The 18675-nt window shown below is 41.2% G+C and overlaps 2 protein-coding genes across 3 annotated transcripts in view; one reads left to right on the top strand and one right to left on the bottom strand.

Moving 5' to 3' along the window:
• The window catches only part of cpx (synaptic transmission protein complexin), a 171658-nt gene extending 165878 nt beyond the window's left edge, over positions 1 to 5780 (top strand). For both annotated transcript variants that reach the window (XM_028301831.1, XM_028301832.1), the window contains exons 3-4: positions 354 to 486; positions 1527 to 5780. In XM_028301831.1, the coding sequence (XP_028157632.1) occupies positions 354 to 486; positions 1527 to 1600 (207 nt within the window). In that variant the 3' untranslated portion in view covers positions 1601 to 5780. The remainder of the gene's footprint in view (positions 1 to 353; positions 487 to 1526) is intronic.
• Positions 5781 to 6304: 524 nt separating this feature from the next.
• Positions 6305 to 17891, bottom strand: LOC114350864 (heparanase). Its single transcript, XM_028301809.1, has 6 exons — positions 17740 to 17891; positions 16977 to 17353; positions 15645 to 15840; positions 14433 to 14661; positions 9131 to 9375; positions 6305 to 7385 (listed from the first exon to the last, which is right to left on the bottom strand). Exons 1-6 carry the CDS (start codon positions 17889 to 17891, stop codon positions 6338 to 6340), a joined length of 2247 nt encoding a protein of 748 aa, XP_028157610.1. The 3' UTR covers positions 6305 to 6337.
• Between the last annotated feature and the right edge of the window lie 784 nt (positions 17892 to 18675).

An 18675-nucleotide genomic window follows, 5' to 3' on the forward strand; every position in this document is an offset into this window, starting at 1 on the left:
ATTGCCTTGGATTAGGCAATACGTTTTCATTTAACCAGTGTAGCCAGGATCTTGGAGATGCCATTACAATGCACATTACTAAACTTTTTAGTTACCTACTAATAACACAACTACTAGTTACGTCCCAAAATGTCTCAATCAAAGAACTTTAAATTTAACTATCCTACCTTAAAGGTAGCAGCTACTAACCAGTCAATATGAAAATCATCAGGGGAGGCCTGTGTTCAGTCATCCTGTATCTGAAATGATGATGACGATTAACATTAATTTGTCATTTACATAACCCAAAATTAAAATAAATTACCTATAGGTATTGAATACATATTCTAAACCGCGCACTCTTTCTGTTCCAGTACAAAATCCCTAAGAAGGAAGAGGTGGTTGAGCAGCAGCCCATGGAGCCCGACAACCCGCTCATGAGGAAGAAGAAGACGCCCGAGGAGCTGGCCGCGGAGGCCGAGTTAGAAGACCAGGACGAGTTCACTAGTGAGTTTCATAGCAATAGTAAATTGTATATTAAACTCCCTCTCAAGATTGAAATAGAAATAGAAAAATCTCTATTGACACACTATAATGAGAGTTTTCGCGATTGAAAAATCCGCCAGATGGCAATACGTAGACGCGAGGTCCAATGAGGGCTATCGTTTTAGCGCACACCAGTTAGCGCCACTGTAGAGTAAGGTCCTGTCGCTTGCTAGTAGCGAAGACAGTGGCACCAACTGGTGAGCGCTAAAGTGGTAGGAGGACTATCGCATTTGCACTCATCAAGATGGCGCCATTGTAGAGTAAGGTCCTGTCAATCGCCAGGGGTGCCAACTGTTAAGTATAAAAACGATAGCCCTCATTGCTGCATGATTGGTGGATTTTGACATATCTGTCAATGTCATTATGGTTCGATGGCAATAAATTCATTTTTTTTAACAATGGGTACAGGACATAAAGAATCGTTACTAAGTAGGTAATACTGTATCCATACATGCAACGGTTTAGCGTTTATCGTGACATGCTCAAAAGGGCATGTCAAGAAGCTGCTCTTCCGCAAAGATTGGACTAATAAACTAATACATTGGACTATTAGACAAAAGCAAAGTAACCAACTGGCTAGACTGATGATTTTGAGAATATTAGTAGCAGTGGGTAGGTTAAAAAGCGATAAGGTAGAGACTGCTCTATGGCAGATGATGATGCCGATGACAGTGATGACAAATGTAAACAATTGGGTAGTCAAAGAAGAGTCTTACATAGAAAGAATTGCGTAACGTAGAGAAGGGGATATTAAATTGAACCACTACTATACTTCCCGTTTTCCTTCGTGCATTAGTTTGCATAGCAAAATCCTGACCCTATTAGCACCCAAAGAAAATAAGTTTTTTCATTCTTTTTCCACGTCTACTTGACGCTTACTTATTACGTTTTTGGAATCTTATTTATATGTGCAAAACCTTTTGCTCAATTTATAATAAACTATTTTACTTGTAACTTCAAGACATTTTGTGCTTACTAAAGTGTACCTTACCTCTTTCCAGAATTGAAAAACACCATCGAAACGCAAGTGAATGAACTGAAGTCGCAGATCGAGAGCAAGTGCGTGATGCAGTGAGCGCCGCGGCGCCCCCTTACTTAATACATGATGTAGCTGCTAAGTCATTGTTACGACGTTTCACCGACCCGACATCACCCCACCCACCCCCAAACCCAATCATTTGGTTCGGGTACCGTCAAAATCGCGCTCAATATCGTACGAGAGATTCGAATTCTAAATTTTTTCGGAATGTAGTTGGCTAGTGCGCGTTGGTGCTTGATAATGAGCAATAATATTTTTATACATTCATAAAAATTTTTGGAGAGCCCCGACAAGTCACGCTGAAGCGATCTGGGTCAAAAAGTCACCGAGCGAGCGACACCGACCGACACTTGTGAAACGATCCACTTTTATATGTTGATGCTTGTGATATATTGTTATTTAAGTGTAATGAGGAAATAATATAAATACAACTAGATGAACGGTGTAATATTAATAAAGAAGGAAATGTAAAATTAAGGCAATTCGTAGCACGCGTGTAGGTTCAACTCGACTTCTCAAGCTCTCTCATCTATTCTCATCTTCGGGACGAATTCAAAGTTACATTGAAATAACAATGTATTCTGTATTTGTTTTCATCCAAATTCCACTCGGCTTGATGTCTGTCTTCGGTCTGTGGCTTGTGCTCTTCGCTTTCTCTCTTCGGAACTTCCACTTTTGCCTCGAAATCTTTTGCATGCGTGCTTATGCAGTGTAAATCGATATTGTGTCAGTGTATTTTGTTTAGGTGTACATACCTGTAATCGACCTAGCCTTTAATACAACATCGAACATAAAATAAGTGACATATTGTTACGAGCAAATCTGGGCGGACCTCCGCCCGCGGGACGAGACCGCCGCAGATTTGACACGTTTTGTTCTTGCATGTCTAATATTAAGATCAATGTTCGTTTAGACGTAATGTAAAGATGTAGATACACTAACACTTCGTGTTGTTTTACCGTCGGCCGGCGGGATCGTCGGCTTTAATCTAAACGTTTATGGATGTTTTACGCTTAGGTATAAAGTTATCACACGTGCGAGCAAATTCTTCGAGCGATAGGCCTCAGGTATGTCCACGCAGATCCGTGGGAAAGAGAAGACAACATCTAAGTAGCGAGAGACGTCCTACGGGACCGGTCAGTTGGCTCAGAGCTGGTTGTTCGGACGATTGACTCCACTTAAGCTGCAAATGCAAAAGATTTGTTATCGTCAAAAGCTGTGATATATAAATAAATTAAATAACGCTGTGCGCCTGACGCGGCCCGACCGCTCGCGCCCTTGCATTCATTAGCTACTACGACTTCTTCTTCGAATCTATCACTAATGTCTCATACCGACACCACTTCTTCAATAATCACACTTCTTCTCGTAGACTTCAATCTTGAACCAACTTTGCATCGATCAGCACATCATGTATTTTCACTTTTAGTTGTAAGGTTATGTTAATCTTCACGTTTATTTACGTACGGCAAATGCTTATTATAATTAACGTTAAGTTTAGAGTTACAACTATTGCGCTGTTATGTTCACTGAACTTTCAGGTCAATTATACCTACCCTCACTTTATTGCATTCAAATCAGATCGTATAAAACTATTCAATATACACACACATGTAAATACGACAAATACAACAATAATTTCTGATTGTTTACTGAAAATGCTACTATTTTTCTGATATATAAGATTCATATTTTCTCGCACTCTATTGCACATTGATGTATATTTTCATAGCTTCTTTAGGACCTTATTTTGAGCACGCATAGCTGTCATAGTCTACAATCTAATCTAAACTTAAATATATCTAAATAATACTATAGATGGGCATCTGAAATGGAATATAAGCCATTGCCCCGTCCACCGCATCATCTTTTCATTCTTGTATTTGTAAGGTATAACTTAAAATTTCAGCGTAATTGTGGTTAGCCTAGGTTTATCATGTATTACAAAAAAAACATAGTTCTATGTATGTGCATGGCAATTTCTAGCTAAACGGTTGTTCGTAGATATTTGGAATAAACAATAATAGGCGTAAGTCAACCAGACCTATCGATTTTGTATGATTTGACACGACCAATATTCCATGATCCTTCTCTCCTTCCCTTTACCTCGATGTGTTAGCTTCTATCGGATACTCCTGTAGACCCTTTCCCTTATCTTCTTCGTCTATCTTCGATCTAACTAGTAGTTGACCTTAGTCTGTGCTCTTCGTTGTTGACTCTCATTTAAGTAGAAATAGTTGTTTAGAAAATTATTTTGGTACGTAGCCGAGTCTAGTTGCAACTTGGATGACTCCGCTGTTTGTCACTAATTTAAAACGAACGATTACTTGCGGTTCAAAATGGTGTAACATTTGCATGTGTTTGAGGATTGCGTTTGGTGTAAGTGTCAAGCTCTTGCGCGGTGTGTATCGTTCTCTTACCGTTTCTTTTGAGTACGAGACCTGGCGGACCTTGCTTCTTAAAGCTACTATCTACGTGTTTGTAACCTGTATGTTAAGCTTTCAATGTTCGGTGTATAGTAAATATGTAATTAGTGATAAAGTTGCTTAAGTGCGCAATATATGAAAGGAATTTGGGTGATATCAAATGGTTGTTGATTTAACTGATACGAACGTGTTTAAGTTTTCAGAACTCCGGCAAACGGAGCAACATCAAGCGTTATGACAAACGAGTCAATACCTCCTGACATGACACTATCACTGATACCACCACCAACCACCCGATACACATCGATCTACCCACGTCTGTCTATAGTTTGTAAAATATATTTCCGCACCCAAACATTGATTTCCCCTTAAAGTAATATTATAATGAATTTATAAAGAGGTTTATACAAGGTAGATGTGTAGCTTAGACATAATTGTACGTTAATCAGAGTGTAATTCATTTTTATTAATCACCCGTAGAATATTTTTAAGGGAATCTAAAACTGACCAATTTTAGATTTTTTCCTCGACAAAATTAACTCAGTTGATCTTATGACTTTCATACTCAGGGTAAATATATATACTGACTATTATTGTTGTCTATTTATATATCTTTGTTCGGTTAGATTGTTTAGGCGGCTGTTTGACTTTTTGGCCTTTAATGGCTTTCTAAATCCTCTTCAAAAGTGATAGTGACCTTTTTCTTGAATTTAACCTTGTTCCTCTTTCTCTAAAATAGGGGGTTTGAAATTTTCACTGTTATTCTTAATCCTTAGAGGAGTTATGAAATGGTAGACTTATACATTTTGAAACCTTGTTAAACAATTTATTATAAATTAGCCTATTGATAGTTGCACTAGATCTAACGTTAGGGACTGACGTCTTGATTGTTGGGGATGTCATATTTGAACAAGTCAAGACCTACTTTCTAGAAGATCTATAAAAGACTTTGAAGCTTAGGAAAGAAAGTAATAGATATGACAACTCCATACATTTTGCTGCTGGGAAGTGTCGATTAGTCACTCGACTGAAATAATTGAAGAACATCCATAAAATCACAGCTTGATCTTTTAAGATAATGTCTAACAAAAGATACTCTACTTGGATGATATCATTACATCTTATGAAGACAAACAAGAACATAATATTTCGGCTGAATAGCTAATCGATGCAAAAACAACTTATTCTGAAGTCTATGTAATCGAATTCGAGTAATAGTCACAGAATAAGCGAAACGGGTGATTTAAATAAAGTAAAACAAATAGAGACAACGACACTTCGTACACACTGACACAAGAGCTTCAAACACTGAGCCAGATATTCATGATTTGGTCTCCGGCAGTGTGGCGGCTCCCATAGAGAACTGATTCTTAAGTGCCACACTTTGCTGTTAAAATGCGCTTCAGGTTTATTTTACAAAAATACAAGGACGCAGTCACACTGCCGGGGAGTTTTGATGTTTTACTATTCGTTAAGATGCAGTAGGAGACATCGGTTTGACTCAACTCTTTTGAGCTTCAGTCCAGACCGAACTCTTCAACTGTTCACGTTGTTTGTTTATAATTGGCTAACATTACACTTTTAGCGCGTTAGCTTTTAATATTAGTGACAATCTAGTGCTAAAATTGCAAGTTTACCGAAATTAAAATATTTAAAAAAAGTGTAAGAACAAATTTGAAAATCGGAATTACCATTGTACTGTATATGAACGTGGTTCATACGTATGTTGTATTGTTATTATAAAGAAAAAGGTTAGTAGTTTATCCACGATAACATTAAACTTAGAATTATGAATGAAAAACGAAAAAAAGAGGTTATTGTTGAAAATGTTTTTAGGTAATTAAAATCGGATTGAGCTTTTGTGGAACCTTGTTGTTATCAAGATAAGTTAGGGTTTGTTTCGCTGCCACGCGAGTGGCGTCACGTAGTATAGGTGCTTGCTACCCTATGTTCGCCCTAACGTTGCGATGCATTGTTACCTTTATTTACGAGGTCCCTATTAGTTATGTATAAAGTTTAGAGGTAGCCATTTTCATATCAACTACACGGCGAGTGTGAAAATGGTTTATCTACCATGTTGTTAAATAATAAATAAACTACATTGTACCACCATTGCTGTGTTTTATTTTATAAAAAAATTATAAAAACCTTATTTATTTACCCTTATCCTAAAAATAGAATATACCTTAAAATGGAACCATCAACAAAGACAATGATTGATATAGCAGTTACAACACTAATACTACTGATAATTTAGGTAGGTATTATTCAAAAAGTTACTACCTAGTAATCAAAACTTTCAAATAATAAAGGAACAAAAGTACCTTTCATTGAAGATCTTGTCCATCTATTCGAAGAAGTCGAATGCTTCCCAGAATCTGTTCAAGTTCGTGTTCAACTCGGTGATAGCAGAAAACAATTTCCCGAACGCTTCCTTCAGAATACCATGGTTAGGTTTTTCACTAAATTTGATGCTGGCACTATCTTCTGATATTTCTGTTTTCACTACTAACTTGTCCTGTTCTGCTTTTGGATCGGAATCATCCTCTTTTCCTGTATCTTGAGACTTTTCTGAGATGTCCTCCGTCATTTTCTTAAGTTGACTTTGGATACTATGAAGCACTTTCCACAATTTTCTGGTTTCTTTATCCTTGATATCAATTTCATTATCTTTTACTACTTCTTGGTTGTAAAGGTCTTCATATTTATCGCTTACACTTCTTCTAGATCTTGATAGTTTATGTTTTTGCGGTTCGAATCCGTTTTCCGTGATTTTATAATTTTTGCTACCCATTTTGCTTCTATGCAGCATTAAACCATGTCCAATTTTATTGATGAATTTAGTTCCATTTCTTCTGATCTTTAGCAAATTATCAATCAAATTCAAAACAGGTCTACGTTCTTCATCATTCAGTTTGAATTGCTGTCTTGTTTTCAGCAATTGTCTCTTCAATTTCGTTGTCGTCTGGTTGTCTTCATAAGCATGTCGCTTAGTTTTTGAAACAGGTTTGCTTTTGAAAATGCTGTGTACTTCTTTCAAATAGTCATTCAAATCATCGACTCTGTCATTCCATTCTTTACTCTCAGACTTCATATACTCGTCAAAGTTGTCCAGATCATTATCTAATAATGAACGTTTCCTCCTAGTGTTTGTAGAATCTGTATCTTTCTCTACATCTTTATTGACATCAACTTCAACCGTAACTGCTTCAACCAGTTTTCCTGCACCATCTTGGAAATCCCTGCAAGCCTCTATCTTAGTGTTGGCTAAAACCCAAAAGCCGATAGATTTCGCCGGTAAGTTGATGAGTAGAGTCTTATATGGACGCACTCGCTTCACCACTGGACGAATGTCGCCCTCTTGAGACATAATTCGGCCATTCACAATGATGTTCCTGAGGACAACATAAAAAAATGTTATTAGAAGTTTCGTCACTTCTTCGGCTTTTATTTTAGTACAGTTATCACACCCAGTTTACATTTTAGGAAACGACTGCAGGAATTAGTTTAATTACAAAAATCATTGGCAAACTTTAAAATATTTATAGGTCGCTCAACGTTGATGTATATTATTGGAATACAAACAATACAAATTACACATTCAAATTCAGCTAGCTTTCTCGTTCCTGTTGACTGTCTGCAACCAAACTAAATTTGGTTTTTGCTTGTGTTGATGGCCTCAACTCTGGTTGCGCGACCTGTACATGGCATTTGTTAGTTCGAGATTTTTATTTAGGTAATTTAAAATTAATTCACTTTAAAACTTTGAAAATCTTTTAAGTGTATCCCACTTTAAGGAGTTCGATTTTTCCAAGTTATTTATAACCTCAAAGTGGCTAAAAACAGTTAGCAGAATATCCCCACACTTACCAACACTCATTCTGGCTCATTTACGGTCCTGACCCAGTTTTAGCGACAGCCTCTAAATAGGGTAAATGCTCCCGGCACCAGCCGTCGGCGTAGAGTAGTACAGTGCGCGAACAGAAGTGCCTTGGATGACTTCTGCTCAAGTCTTTGAAAAATAACTCACCCGTCCTCATCCTGGCTCAGTATAAACTGCAGGATGTCCCCGCCGTCCTCCCGTTGCGATAGCTTTAGTGACAGCTTGGCTGGTTCCTCATCCATGTTCACTCCATATAGAGTCACACCAGGGGCTGTGACCCCCAGCCCCCGGCACCGGCTGCCTTCGCAGAGCAGTGCAGTGCGCGAATAGAAGCGCCTGGGATGATTCCAGCTCGAGACATTAAAAAATATCTCACCCGTCCTCATCCTGGCTCAGTATAAACTGCAGGATATTCACGCCGTCTTCCCGTTGAGACACCTTCAGTGAAAGCCTTGCTGTTGCTTCATTCATGTTGACTTCCTAAAGGGTAACAACTTTCGTAGTAGCTTAATATTAAAAACTGAAGAATGTCTATGTCCCCGCTGTCCATCAGTTTGAAAGGCTGCTAAAAGATGAAACCACTCGCTCAACAAAAAACCTTAACTCACCCGTCCTCATCCTGGCTCAATATAAACTGTAAGATATCCCCGCCGTCCTCCCGTTGCGATAGCTTCAGGGACAGCCTGGCCGGTTCTTCATCCATGTTCACTCCATACAGGGTAACAGCCCCCGGCACCGGCTGCCTTCGCAGAGAAGTGCAGTGCGCGAACAGAAGCGCCTTGGATGACTTCTGCCCAAGTCTTTAAAAAATAACTCACCCGTCCTCATCCTGGCTCAGTATAAACTGCAGGATATTCACGCCGTCTTCCCGTTGAGACACCTTTAGTGAAAGCCTTGCTGTTGCTTCATTCATGTTGACTTCCTAAAGGGTAACAACTTTCGTAGTAGCTTAATATTAAAAACTGAAGAATGTCTATGTCCCCGCTGTCCATCAGTTTGAAAGGCTGCTAAAAGATGAAACCACTCGCTCAAAAAACCTTAACTCACCCGTCCTCATCCTGGCTCAGTATAAACTGTAAGATATCCCCGCCGTCCTCCCGTTGCGATAGCTTCAGGGACAGCCTGGCCGGTTCTTCATCCATGTTCACTCCATACAAGGTAACTGCTCCCGGCACCGGCTGCCTTCGTAGAGCAGTGCAGTGCGCGAATAGAAATGCCTTGGATGACTTCTGCTCAAGTCTTTGAAAAATAACTCACCCGTCCTCATCCTGGCTCAGTATAAACTGCAGGATGTCCCCGCCGTCCTCCCGTTGCGATAGCTTTAGTGACAGCCTGGCTGGTTCCTCATCCATGTTCACTCCATACAGGGTAACAGCCCCCGGCACCGGCTGCCTTCGCAAAGCAGTGCAATGCGCGAACAGAAGCGCCTGGGATGATTCCAGTTCAACTGAGAGAACCCGCTCGCCGACTAGGTTTTTGTAGAGGAGAGCCATGTAGAAGCTCTGGAATAAATATTTTTTTTTTTTTTTAAAACAAGCTCTATTTAGGTAAATGCTCTAAATCAAAATCAAGTGAAAATAGTAGTTCAATGGTGTTTGTCGGTGTCAAATCCAAGTAATGCGATGAATGCAGGTTCGAACCCTGCTGTACCGCTAAACTATTGTGGTGAACCCACTCGCCACGCCACATTTAGTACTAGTACGAAGGGTTAACAAAAAAAAATACGTGTCCACCAAATAAGGGTCTAATCAAATATACGCGACTTACAGAACAGGTCCAAAGCACTTACAAGGTTAAAAATGTATTTACTCTAGACTCTTCTCAGCACTAGGTAGTTTACGGTAATATTTAAGGGAAAAAACAAAATCGCCAACCAATGGCATTCCTTCCTTAAGGCGTACAAGTATCTGGTGCAAACTGATGGATTCCTATGTCTGTGACGAGGGTGACGCGACGAGAGTGATAAATCTACTTACGTACCAGAATCTGGCGCAACGTGACGATGTCCTAAGTCAGCGACGATGGTGCCACGACGAAAATTACTGCTTTCCTGCAGACCATGGGACTGCTCCTTGCTAATCTACAGGAGAGTGACTCTGGCGTGAAGCATATTTAGAAGCTCCATGCGGTCAGATAAGAGTTCTTCAACAAAGCCAACTAGGTACAGACCAATAACACTAAAGGTGAGCCTTTGTTCGTCGCTCCGTGGAGCAGTTTTAGTAGACCTCTGCAGTCAGATAGAGAGAGACAACCCAACTTTTCTGCGATGTGAGAGTGTTCTTCAAAGCATCTGCAACCAACAGCACTTACCAAAGTAGGTCTATACAGCTCCTCCTCGCTCAGCTCCCTATAGTGTACGGCGAACCCGTTCCTAGCTGAGTACCCGAGGCCGGCCATCCAGTCGGCGGCTCGAGGCAGCTCCGCCGAGCCCTGAGGCTTCTCTGTGAGCCAGAGTGGAGTGCTACTAGCGTGGAGGAGCTTGAGAAGCCTCATGTATGAATGTAGAGGCGAAACTCAACGCGAAGCGGCAAGCGCGATCAAACCATTGGCATCTCTTGCTTGCGGGCCTACGAGCCAGAGTCTGGCAAGAAGAAGCCTGCTTTTGCCACCTCTGAGACTGCTTCGTGACCCAGAGAGGACTAGCACTGGCGTGGAGTACCTTTAAAATCCTCATGTAGCTAGATATATGTAGATAGGCTTCACAGGTCTGCTATGACGCGATATCCTAAGTCACGAGCGCCAGCTCCGCCGACTGCTCCTTGGTTATCTACAGGGGAGTAGTTCTAGCGTGGATCAGCTTTAGATCTTGAAGGCTAACTTATCTACAGACGGAACACTCACCAAAGTCGGTCTATAGAGCTCCTCCTCGCTCAGCTCCCTATAGTGTACGGCGAACCCGTTCCTGGCTGAGTATCCGAGACCGGCCATCCAGTCGGCGGCTCGCGGCAGCTCCTCCGAGCCCTGAGGCTGCTCTGTGAGCCAGAGCGGAGTGCTGCTAGCATGGAGTAACTTGAGGAGCCTCATGCGGTCGGATTTAGAGGGGCGAAACTCAACACGAAGCGGCAAGTGCGATCAAACCATTGGCATCTCTTGCTTGCGGGCCTACGAGCCAGAATCTGGTGAGAAGAAGCCAGCTTCTGCGACCTTTGAGACTGCTTCGTGACCCAGAAAAGACTGGCGCTGGCGTGGAGTAGCTTAAAGAGCCTCATGTAGCTAAATATAGAGAGGCTTTACAGGTCCGCTATGACGCGATATCCTAAGTCAGTGACGAGCGCCAGCTCCGCCGACTGCTCCATGGTTATCTACAGGGGAGTGGTTCTAACGTGGATCAGCTTTAGATCTTGAAGGCCAACTTAACTACAGACGGAACACTCACCAAAGTCGGTCTATAAAGTTCTTCCTCGCTCAGCTCCCTATAGTGTACGGCGAACCCGTTCCTAGCTGAGTACCCGAGGCCGGCCATCCAGTCGGCGGCTCGAGGCAGCTCCGCCGAGCCCTGAGGCTTCTCTGTGAGCCAGAGCGGAGTGCTGCTGGCGTGGAGGAGCTTGAGGAGCCTCATGCAGTCGCATAGGGATAGGCGCTCTAGCTCTACTGTGAGAGTTATTCCACCAGTGACAGTATATGGAGTGACTTAACTTGGTTCATGGGGTCAGATGTAGGGATGCGTTCTAGTTATACTGTGACGTGGTCTCCTAAGTCAGAGACGAGCGCGATCATACCAATGGCATCCCTTGCTTGTGGCCTACGTGCTAGTATCTATCGCGACGCGATGGTGTCCTAAGTTAGCAACGAATGCGATGCGACACACTGCGGTTCCTGTAAATTCTGGGACAGTCTTGGCGAGGAGCAGCTTTTGAAGCCCCATGCGGTTGGATGGGGAAAGGCGCTCCAGCTATAAGGTGAGAGTTCTTAAGACAAACTTATCTACACTCACCAAGGTGGGTCTATACAGCTCCTCCTCGCTCAGCTCCCTATAGTGTACGGCGAACCCGTTCCTAGCTGAGTATCCGAGACCGGCCAACCAGTCGGCGGCGCGTTGCAGCTCCGCCGAGCCCTGAGGCTTCTCTGTGAGCCAGAGCGGAGTGCTGCTAGCATGGAGTAACTTGAGGAGCCTCATGCAGTCATATGTAGAGAGCTAGAGAGACGTTCCAGCACTTCCAGCTCTACTATGACGAATAGATAAGACGAGACTTACGAGCCAGTATTTGGGACAACGTGACGGTGTCCTAAGTCAGCGACGAGGGTGAAACGATGCAACATGCAGCTCTCCTGCAGACTTTGGGACTACTTTGTAATCTTCAGGGGAGTAGTTCGCGGTCAAAACAATGGCATCCTTTGATTGCGGCCTAAGTAACTAAGTGCTAGTATCTGGCGCAACGTGGCGGTGTCCTAAGTCAGCAACGTGACTCTACGCACTGCAGTTCCTGTAAACTCTGGGACAGTCCTGGCAAGGAGCAGCTTTAGAATGTCTGATGGGGAAAGACGCTCCAGCTATAAGGTGAGAGTTCTTAAGACAAACTTATCTACACTCACCAAGGTAGGTCTATACAGCTCCTCCTCGCTTAGCTCCCTATAGTGTACAGCGAAGCCGTTCCTAGCTGAGTATCCGAGGCCGGCCAACCAGTCGGCGGCTCGCTGTAGCTCCGCCGAGCCCTGCGGTTTTTCTGTGAGCCAGAGTGGAGTGCTACTAGCGTGAAGAAGTTTGAGGAGCCTCAAGCGGTCGGATGGAAAGAGGCGCTCTAGTTCGTGGGATGACGAGTTTCTGGAATAAATTCAATAGGCATGATGACAAATCTTGAGATTAAGCACTTCAAAATTTTATCATCATCTGCGGGCTTAGTGTGACTTTACCTCAAACGTCTTCACTAGTGATATTGTAGAGCTAGTACTGCCAACTTATTATTATTCTGTGGTACTAATAGATTATACCTATACAGCGACCCTAGCGGATACTTTCAAGAACTAAAATCTTCATAGATTAATTATTTTCATCATCATCATCATCATTTCAGCCACAGGACGTCCACTGCTGAACATAGGCCTCCGCCAATGACTTCCACATCGCACGGTTGGTAGCGGCCTGCATCCAGCGCCTTCCTGCTACCTTTATCAGATTATTTTAAACCTCTCAATTTACCAGAGGCAAAAAGAGGTAAAAGGATTTGGCATTTATTATGTTTGCATAAATGTCTACCATTCTATTACGAAACAATTCCCTATCTTTTCTTACGACATCCATGGGGAAAGTGGGGGTTTCCTATTGTACTAAGTTATACTTGAATCATAATAAATATGAGTAACGCAACACAGTTTTATTAGTAGCGCGGAGGGTAGGTTGTCCTTCTCGCCTACCAATATAAAATATTTTTTTAACATAAAGTTACCTTAACATGACGATTGTATTTTCAGTTGTGTTTGGAAAAAAATAAAGTTAACCCCCAAACTTTCGTCCCCTATTTCTATTTCACTCCTTCTATTTCAAAGTCTCTACCAAAATTTATCAAAAACGCTTGACACACGTAAAGGTAAACACTTTACTTTGGTTTTTATCACACTTCACACTAATAAAAGGCAAAAGTTTGTGAATATGTTTGTTACTTCTTCACGAAAAAACTACTGAACGGATTTTGATGAAACTCTACAATATTCTTGCTTATAACTCAGAATAACATTATAGGCTTTAATTTATAACGATCTGTGACAAACTGAATTTCACGTGGGGGAAGCCGCGGGGGAAGCCGCGGGCAAAAGCTAGTAATAATATAGATTCTCTCACCCATTAAGCAGTACAGCATCACAAGAATCGAGCGCAAGAGTGACGTAATCCTTGAAGTCACTTCTGGAGCCAGGGCGCAGGCAGCCCGTGACGTCAGCGCCGCTCACGCGCCAGCCGCGCGCTGGGAAGGTTTCCAACACTACCCGCAGTGTTTCCAAGTCGTTGAGGTAGTCGTCTATGCTCTGGTTGGAGCATTCTGTGGTTAAAAATGAATAAATGTTATTTTGAGAAACACAGTCAGTTTNAAATAAATAAAACATTTTTGAAAACGAGCTTTATTTGAGTGCTCTAAATGAAATTCAAGTGACAATAGTTCAATGGTATCGTCGATGTCAAATCCAAATGCAAATGCGATGAATGCAGGTTCGAAACCTGCTGCACCGCTAACTATTGTGGTGAACCCACTCGCAACACAAGCATCTTGCTTACTACGAAGAGTTAAAAAAATACTTGTCAGTCAGTGACAGTATCTGGAGTGGCTTAAGTAGGGTCATGGGGTCAGATGTAGGGATGCGTTCTAGTTATACTGTGACGTGGTCTCCTAAGTCAGAGACGAGCGCGATCATACCAATGGCATCCCTTGCTTGTGGCCTACGTGCTAGTATCTATCGCGACGCGATGGTGTCCTAAGTTAGCAACGAACGCGATACGACACACTGCGGTTCCTGTAAATTCTGGGACAGTCCTGACGAGGAGCAGCTTTAGAAGCTCCATGCGGTTGGATGGGGAAAGACGCTCCAGCTATAAGGTGAGAACTCTTAAGACAAACTTATCTACACTCACCAAAGTCGGTCTATACAGCTCCTCCTCACTCAGCTCCCTATAGTGTACGGCGAACCCGTTCCTAGCTGAGTACCCGAGGCCGGCCAACCAGTCGGCGGCGCGTTGCAGCTCCGCCGAGCCCTGCGGTTTCTCTGTGAGCCAGAGCGGAGTGCTACTGGCGTGGAGTAACTTGAGAAGCCTCAAGCGGTCAGATGGGGAGAGGCGCTCTAGTTCGTGGGAAGACGAGTTTCTGGAATAAATTCAATAGGCATAATGACACATCTTAGGATTAAACACTTCAAAATTTTATCATCATCTGTGGGCTACATCAAACGTCTTCACTAGTGATTGACTGATACTATTGTAGAGCTAGTACTACTAGATTATACAGCGACCCTAGTGGATACTTTAAAGAGCTAAAATCTTCATAGATTTTTTAAACGCGCTCACTATGACGACGTTTGATGTAAACTCACAGCTCACACTAAGCTCTTTAGTTAGGACGTTTATGCCCGTTTTCACCATCAATCCCTAATTTTTAAGTGACCCCAATGAAAACAAAATGCCTGTTATCTGTTACCATAGGGGTCACTTAAAAATTAGGGATTGATGGTGAAAACGAGCATTAGTCTCTACTGCATAAACATGAATCTCTCAATTTACCAGAGGTAAACAGAGGTATTAGGTTTGCATATTTCTACCATTCTATTTCGGAACAATTCCCTCTTCTACCATCCGTGGGAAAAGTGGGGGTGTCCTATTGTACTATGTTAAACTTAAATCATAATATGAGTACCTAACCCAACACAGTTTTATTACTAGCGCGGAAGGTAGTTGTCCTTCTCGCCTCGCCTACCAGTATACTATTGTGTTTGGAAATAATAAAGATAACCCCCAAAATTTCGTCCCCTATTTCACCCCCTTCTATTCCCATATCAAAAACCCTTGACACACATAAAGGTAACAGATAATTTACTTTCGTTTTTATCACACTTCACACTAATATTATAAAGGCAAAAGTTTGTGAATAATAATGTGTTTGTTACTTCTTCACACAAAAACTAAACGGATTTTGATGAAACTTTACAATATTCTTGCTTTTATAATTATATGTTATTCTGAGTTATCTCAGAATAACATAGCTTAATTTACGAGTATAACGATCTGTGACAAACTGAATTCCACGCGGGTGAAACCGCGGGCAAAAGCTAGTAATAATATAGATTCTCTCACCCATTAAGCAGTACAGCATCACAAGAATCGAGCGCAAGAGTGACGTAGTCCTTAAAGTCACTTCTGGAACCCGGACGTAAGCAGCCCGTGACGTCAGCACCGCTCACGCGCCAGCCGCGCGTCGGGAAAGATTCCAATACTACCCGCAGCGTTTCCAAGTCGTTGAGGTAGTCGTCTATGCTCTGGTTGGAGCATTCTGTGGGTAAAAATGAATAAATGTTATTTTGAGAAACACACGTCAGTTTCAATTGCAGGACTATAAAATAGAGAGTAGTTTAAATACATCAATAGTCAATTGCCCAAAAAAGGCATCAGACTGGCCGATGAACGATGGTTTCTTCTACACCCGTCGACCTATTATTATGGTGAGCCTACCGGCTTACTAGGAAAAATATAGTAGTAGTAATATAGATATTAGAAATTTAGCATCTACGCGTGGAGTTACGATCTCACTACACTGGTTCATCATCATCATCATTTCAGCCATAGGACGTCCACTGCTGAACATAGGCCTCCCCCAATGACTTCCACATCGCACGGTTGGTAACGGCCTGCATCCAGCGCCTTCCTGCTACCTTTATCACTACACTGGTTGGTTGGCTTTAAACAAAGATTTCCAAGTGGGTAGGTAAAATAAGTTGTGGAAGGAATAAAAAATATGTTATAGTACGGGCGTACATTTAAATTATTTAAAATACCTAAACCTAATTGATAATACGGACACGTTATAATCACTAATCGATTACCTTTAAAATTTTTAATTTTATCGACTAAAAAGTTCGCAGAAATCGTCACATTTGAGCACATTAGGTACCTACATAAAATAATAGTTTTAAATCTTACATAATTCCTGGGAACTTGACATGAATTGTAGTTAGCTTATTGTACTTTATTGTAGGTAATTTGCATACAAAAATCGACCTCCAAAAAAGAGCTTTATGGAATTTTTTCAATACGTACCTACATACCTTCATAATTTGTACTATCAGGCAAGCTATTTCGACTCCTGAGAAGGGAGACGACAAATAAAGAAGCTAAATTGAGCTAAATTAACAATTTGATTAAAATATTGGCACAGTGCTCTACCTTTAAATTGCGTTAAAAAATACAGTGTAAAATCACGTAGTAGGTACATAAACAAAACGCACACATAAAATTAAAATGTTTTAAAACTTACGCAGATTTACGCCGCATAATTTGCTCCTCTTGCGAAATAAAATAAAGAGTTGTAAAGATTACGAAAAATTTTATGCAATTTCTTTTGCTCCACAAGTACTGGCGGGGGGCCTGACGAAAAACTGAAAGGTGGGTACAAAATAATTTTCCACTTACCATACCCCAGCTGCCAAAAAATGTTACTGATTCCCGCCTTTTCCGCCACAGATAAAATATCCAAAGTCGAATTCGTGTCCCACGTCCCCGATCTCGTTCTCAACGCATTGTTCAGCGCGAAAACTATTTCGAAGCCTGTTGCCTTTGCCCACATTGCAAAACTTTTCCATTGATCACTGGCCACTTGTAATTTTTCTACCGCTTGTCTTTTTTTATTTCTACCAAGGAGGTTGGACAACAGTTTTTTTGGTTTATCTTGGTATTTATTATTGTCTATGGTAATGGTAGAGTTTTTGAAAGTCATGTGTGCAGTGGATGGTCCTGCGATGCGAAGGTAAGCTGGGGCGAGCGAAGATGCCATGCACACGCATTCTTTGCTGGAAAATAAAGTTTTAATGTAACAAGCGGTGTAGGTAACTTTTACCTTAATCTTTTACTCAAATAAGTACCTTTTTAAAGGAGTTCAGAAAAAAAGTTGTGTTGTGGCTCCTTTATTTGCAAAACTTTATCGGAAACTTGATTGTTTCGAAAAGTATTCTTACGATTATGACGCTGGCACTTTTTATCCCCTCTAGGAAACTTATTTTATAATTTTTAAATAAACAACTTAACAAAATCCAACTGTCTAAGGCGGGAATCGAACCCACGAACTTTCGCTTGCCGGGCGACAGCTCTTCCAACTGAATTTTATAAGGAACTCTATTGTTTACGAATCGCCACCTAAGTTTTTAACACCTCTAAATAAATACAATCATACACATACCTTTCATACTTTTCGCTGCTCGAAAACAAATATTTCGGGTCTACTGTGAAACTCAGGAAATTCTTGCTGACCACATTCACATACTTATCCGTCCCTATTTTCACACTGTACGTTTCACCACTAACAAAATCTGGGGGGAGAACTACCCCCATAAATATTAAAAGTAGGCGCGTTAGTCGGCCCATTTCGAAAACAATACTAAACGGAGTAATTGGCTTACTCTTTGTATTTATTTTATTTCATGGGATGACTTGGAATCGTGTGGCGGTTAAAGTATTATTTTAGTAAAATTATTTTATGTAGTTGGTCTGATAAATTTGTAAAATACAAGTACTTAATGAAATTAAGCTTGTTGTTAGGCCTTGGGTTTATTAATCTGTGATAGTTAGGGTGGTTTAAAAAATACATTATCTTAATTTTATCTTTTTTTTTAGTAAAAAGGTTTCTTAATTTTGAATGTCATAAATCCTGACTCCAAAGTATTAATTATTATAATAATTTCGTAACAATTATTTAATCGATTAAGGCACCACGTACACAGGCCACACTGTTAACTATTCATTTCCGTTTTTGCTCTCGCTCTAATCAAATGGTGATTGATTCTTTGCGATAGAACGAGACGACATGACAGGCAAGGGATAGTTAACACTGTGACCGATGGTACATCTTAACTAGCCATTTTTGAATATACTTGTTATTATTAAACTTGAAAGTGACTGTAACATGAAATCCGCTGATGTAAAATCTCGAGTAAGCAAATTGGGACGCGTTTTGCAGCTCCGCATTTTTCATTGTATTGTTTTATTTCTATCTTGCTGTTTACTCGTTGTTTGTGCATTGTATCACGTAGTGAAAAGGCATGCCGATTGTATAAAATTTTCATATAACGCACATGAAAATATGTTTTTAGCGCTTGATCGCTTAGAAAGAATGTCG

This window comes from Ostrinia furnacalis, unplaced genomic scaffold (assembly GCF_004193835.3).
Source record: "Ostrinia furnacalis isolate ACB-3 unplaced genomic scaffold, ASM419383v2 OfSCF0995, whole genome shotgun sequence".
Classification (NCBI taxonomy): Eukaryota; Metazoa; Arthropoda; class Insecta; order Lepidoptera; family Crambidae; genus Ostrinia; species Ostrinia furnacalis.

Excerpts from the sequence above, each read along its gene's own strand:
- LOC114350864 (XM_028301809.1), bottom strand. The coding sequence starts at position 17,891 with ATGGGGGTAGTTCTCCCCCCAGATTTTGTTAGTGGTGAAACGTACAGT. Across the intron at positions 9,376-14,432 it reads AGCTGTATAGACCGACTTTG|AGCTTCTACATGGCTCTCCT; the intron begins GTGAGTGTAGAT and ends TATTTATTCCAG. Across the intron at positions 7,386-9,130 it reads CTGAGCCAGGATGAGGACGG|GAACATCATTGTGAATGGCC; the intron begins GTGAGTTATTTT and ends TGTTGTCCTCAG.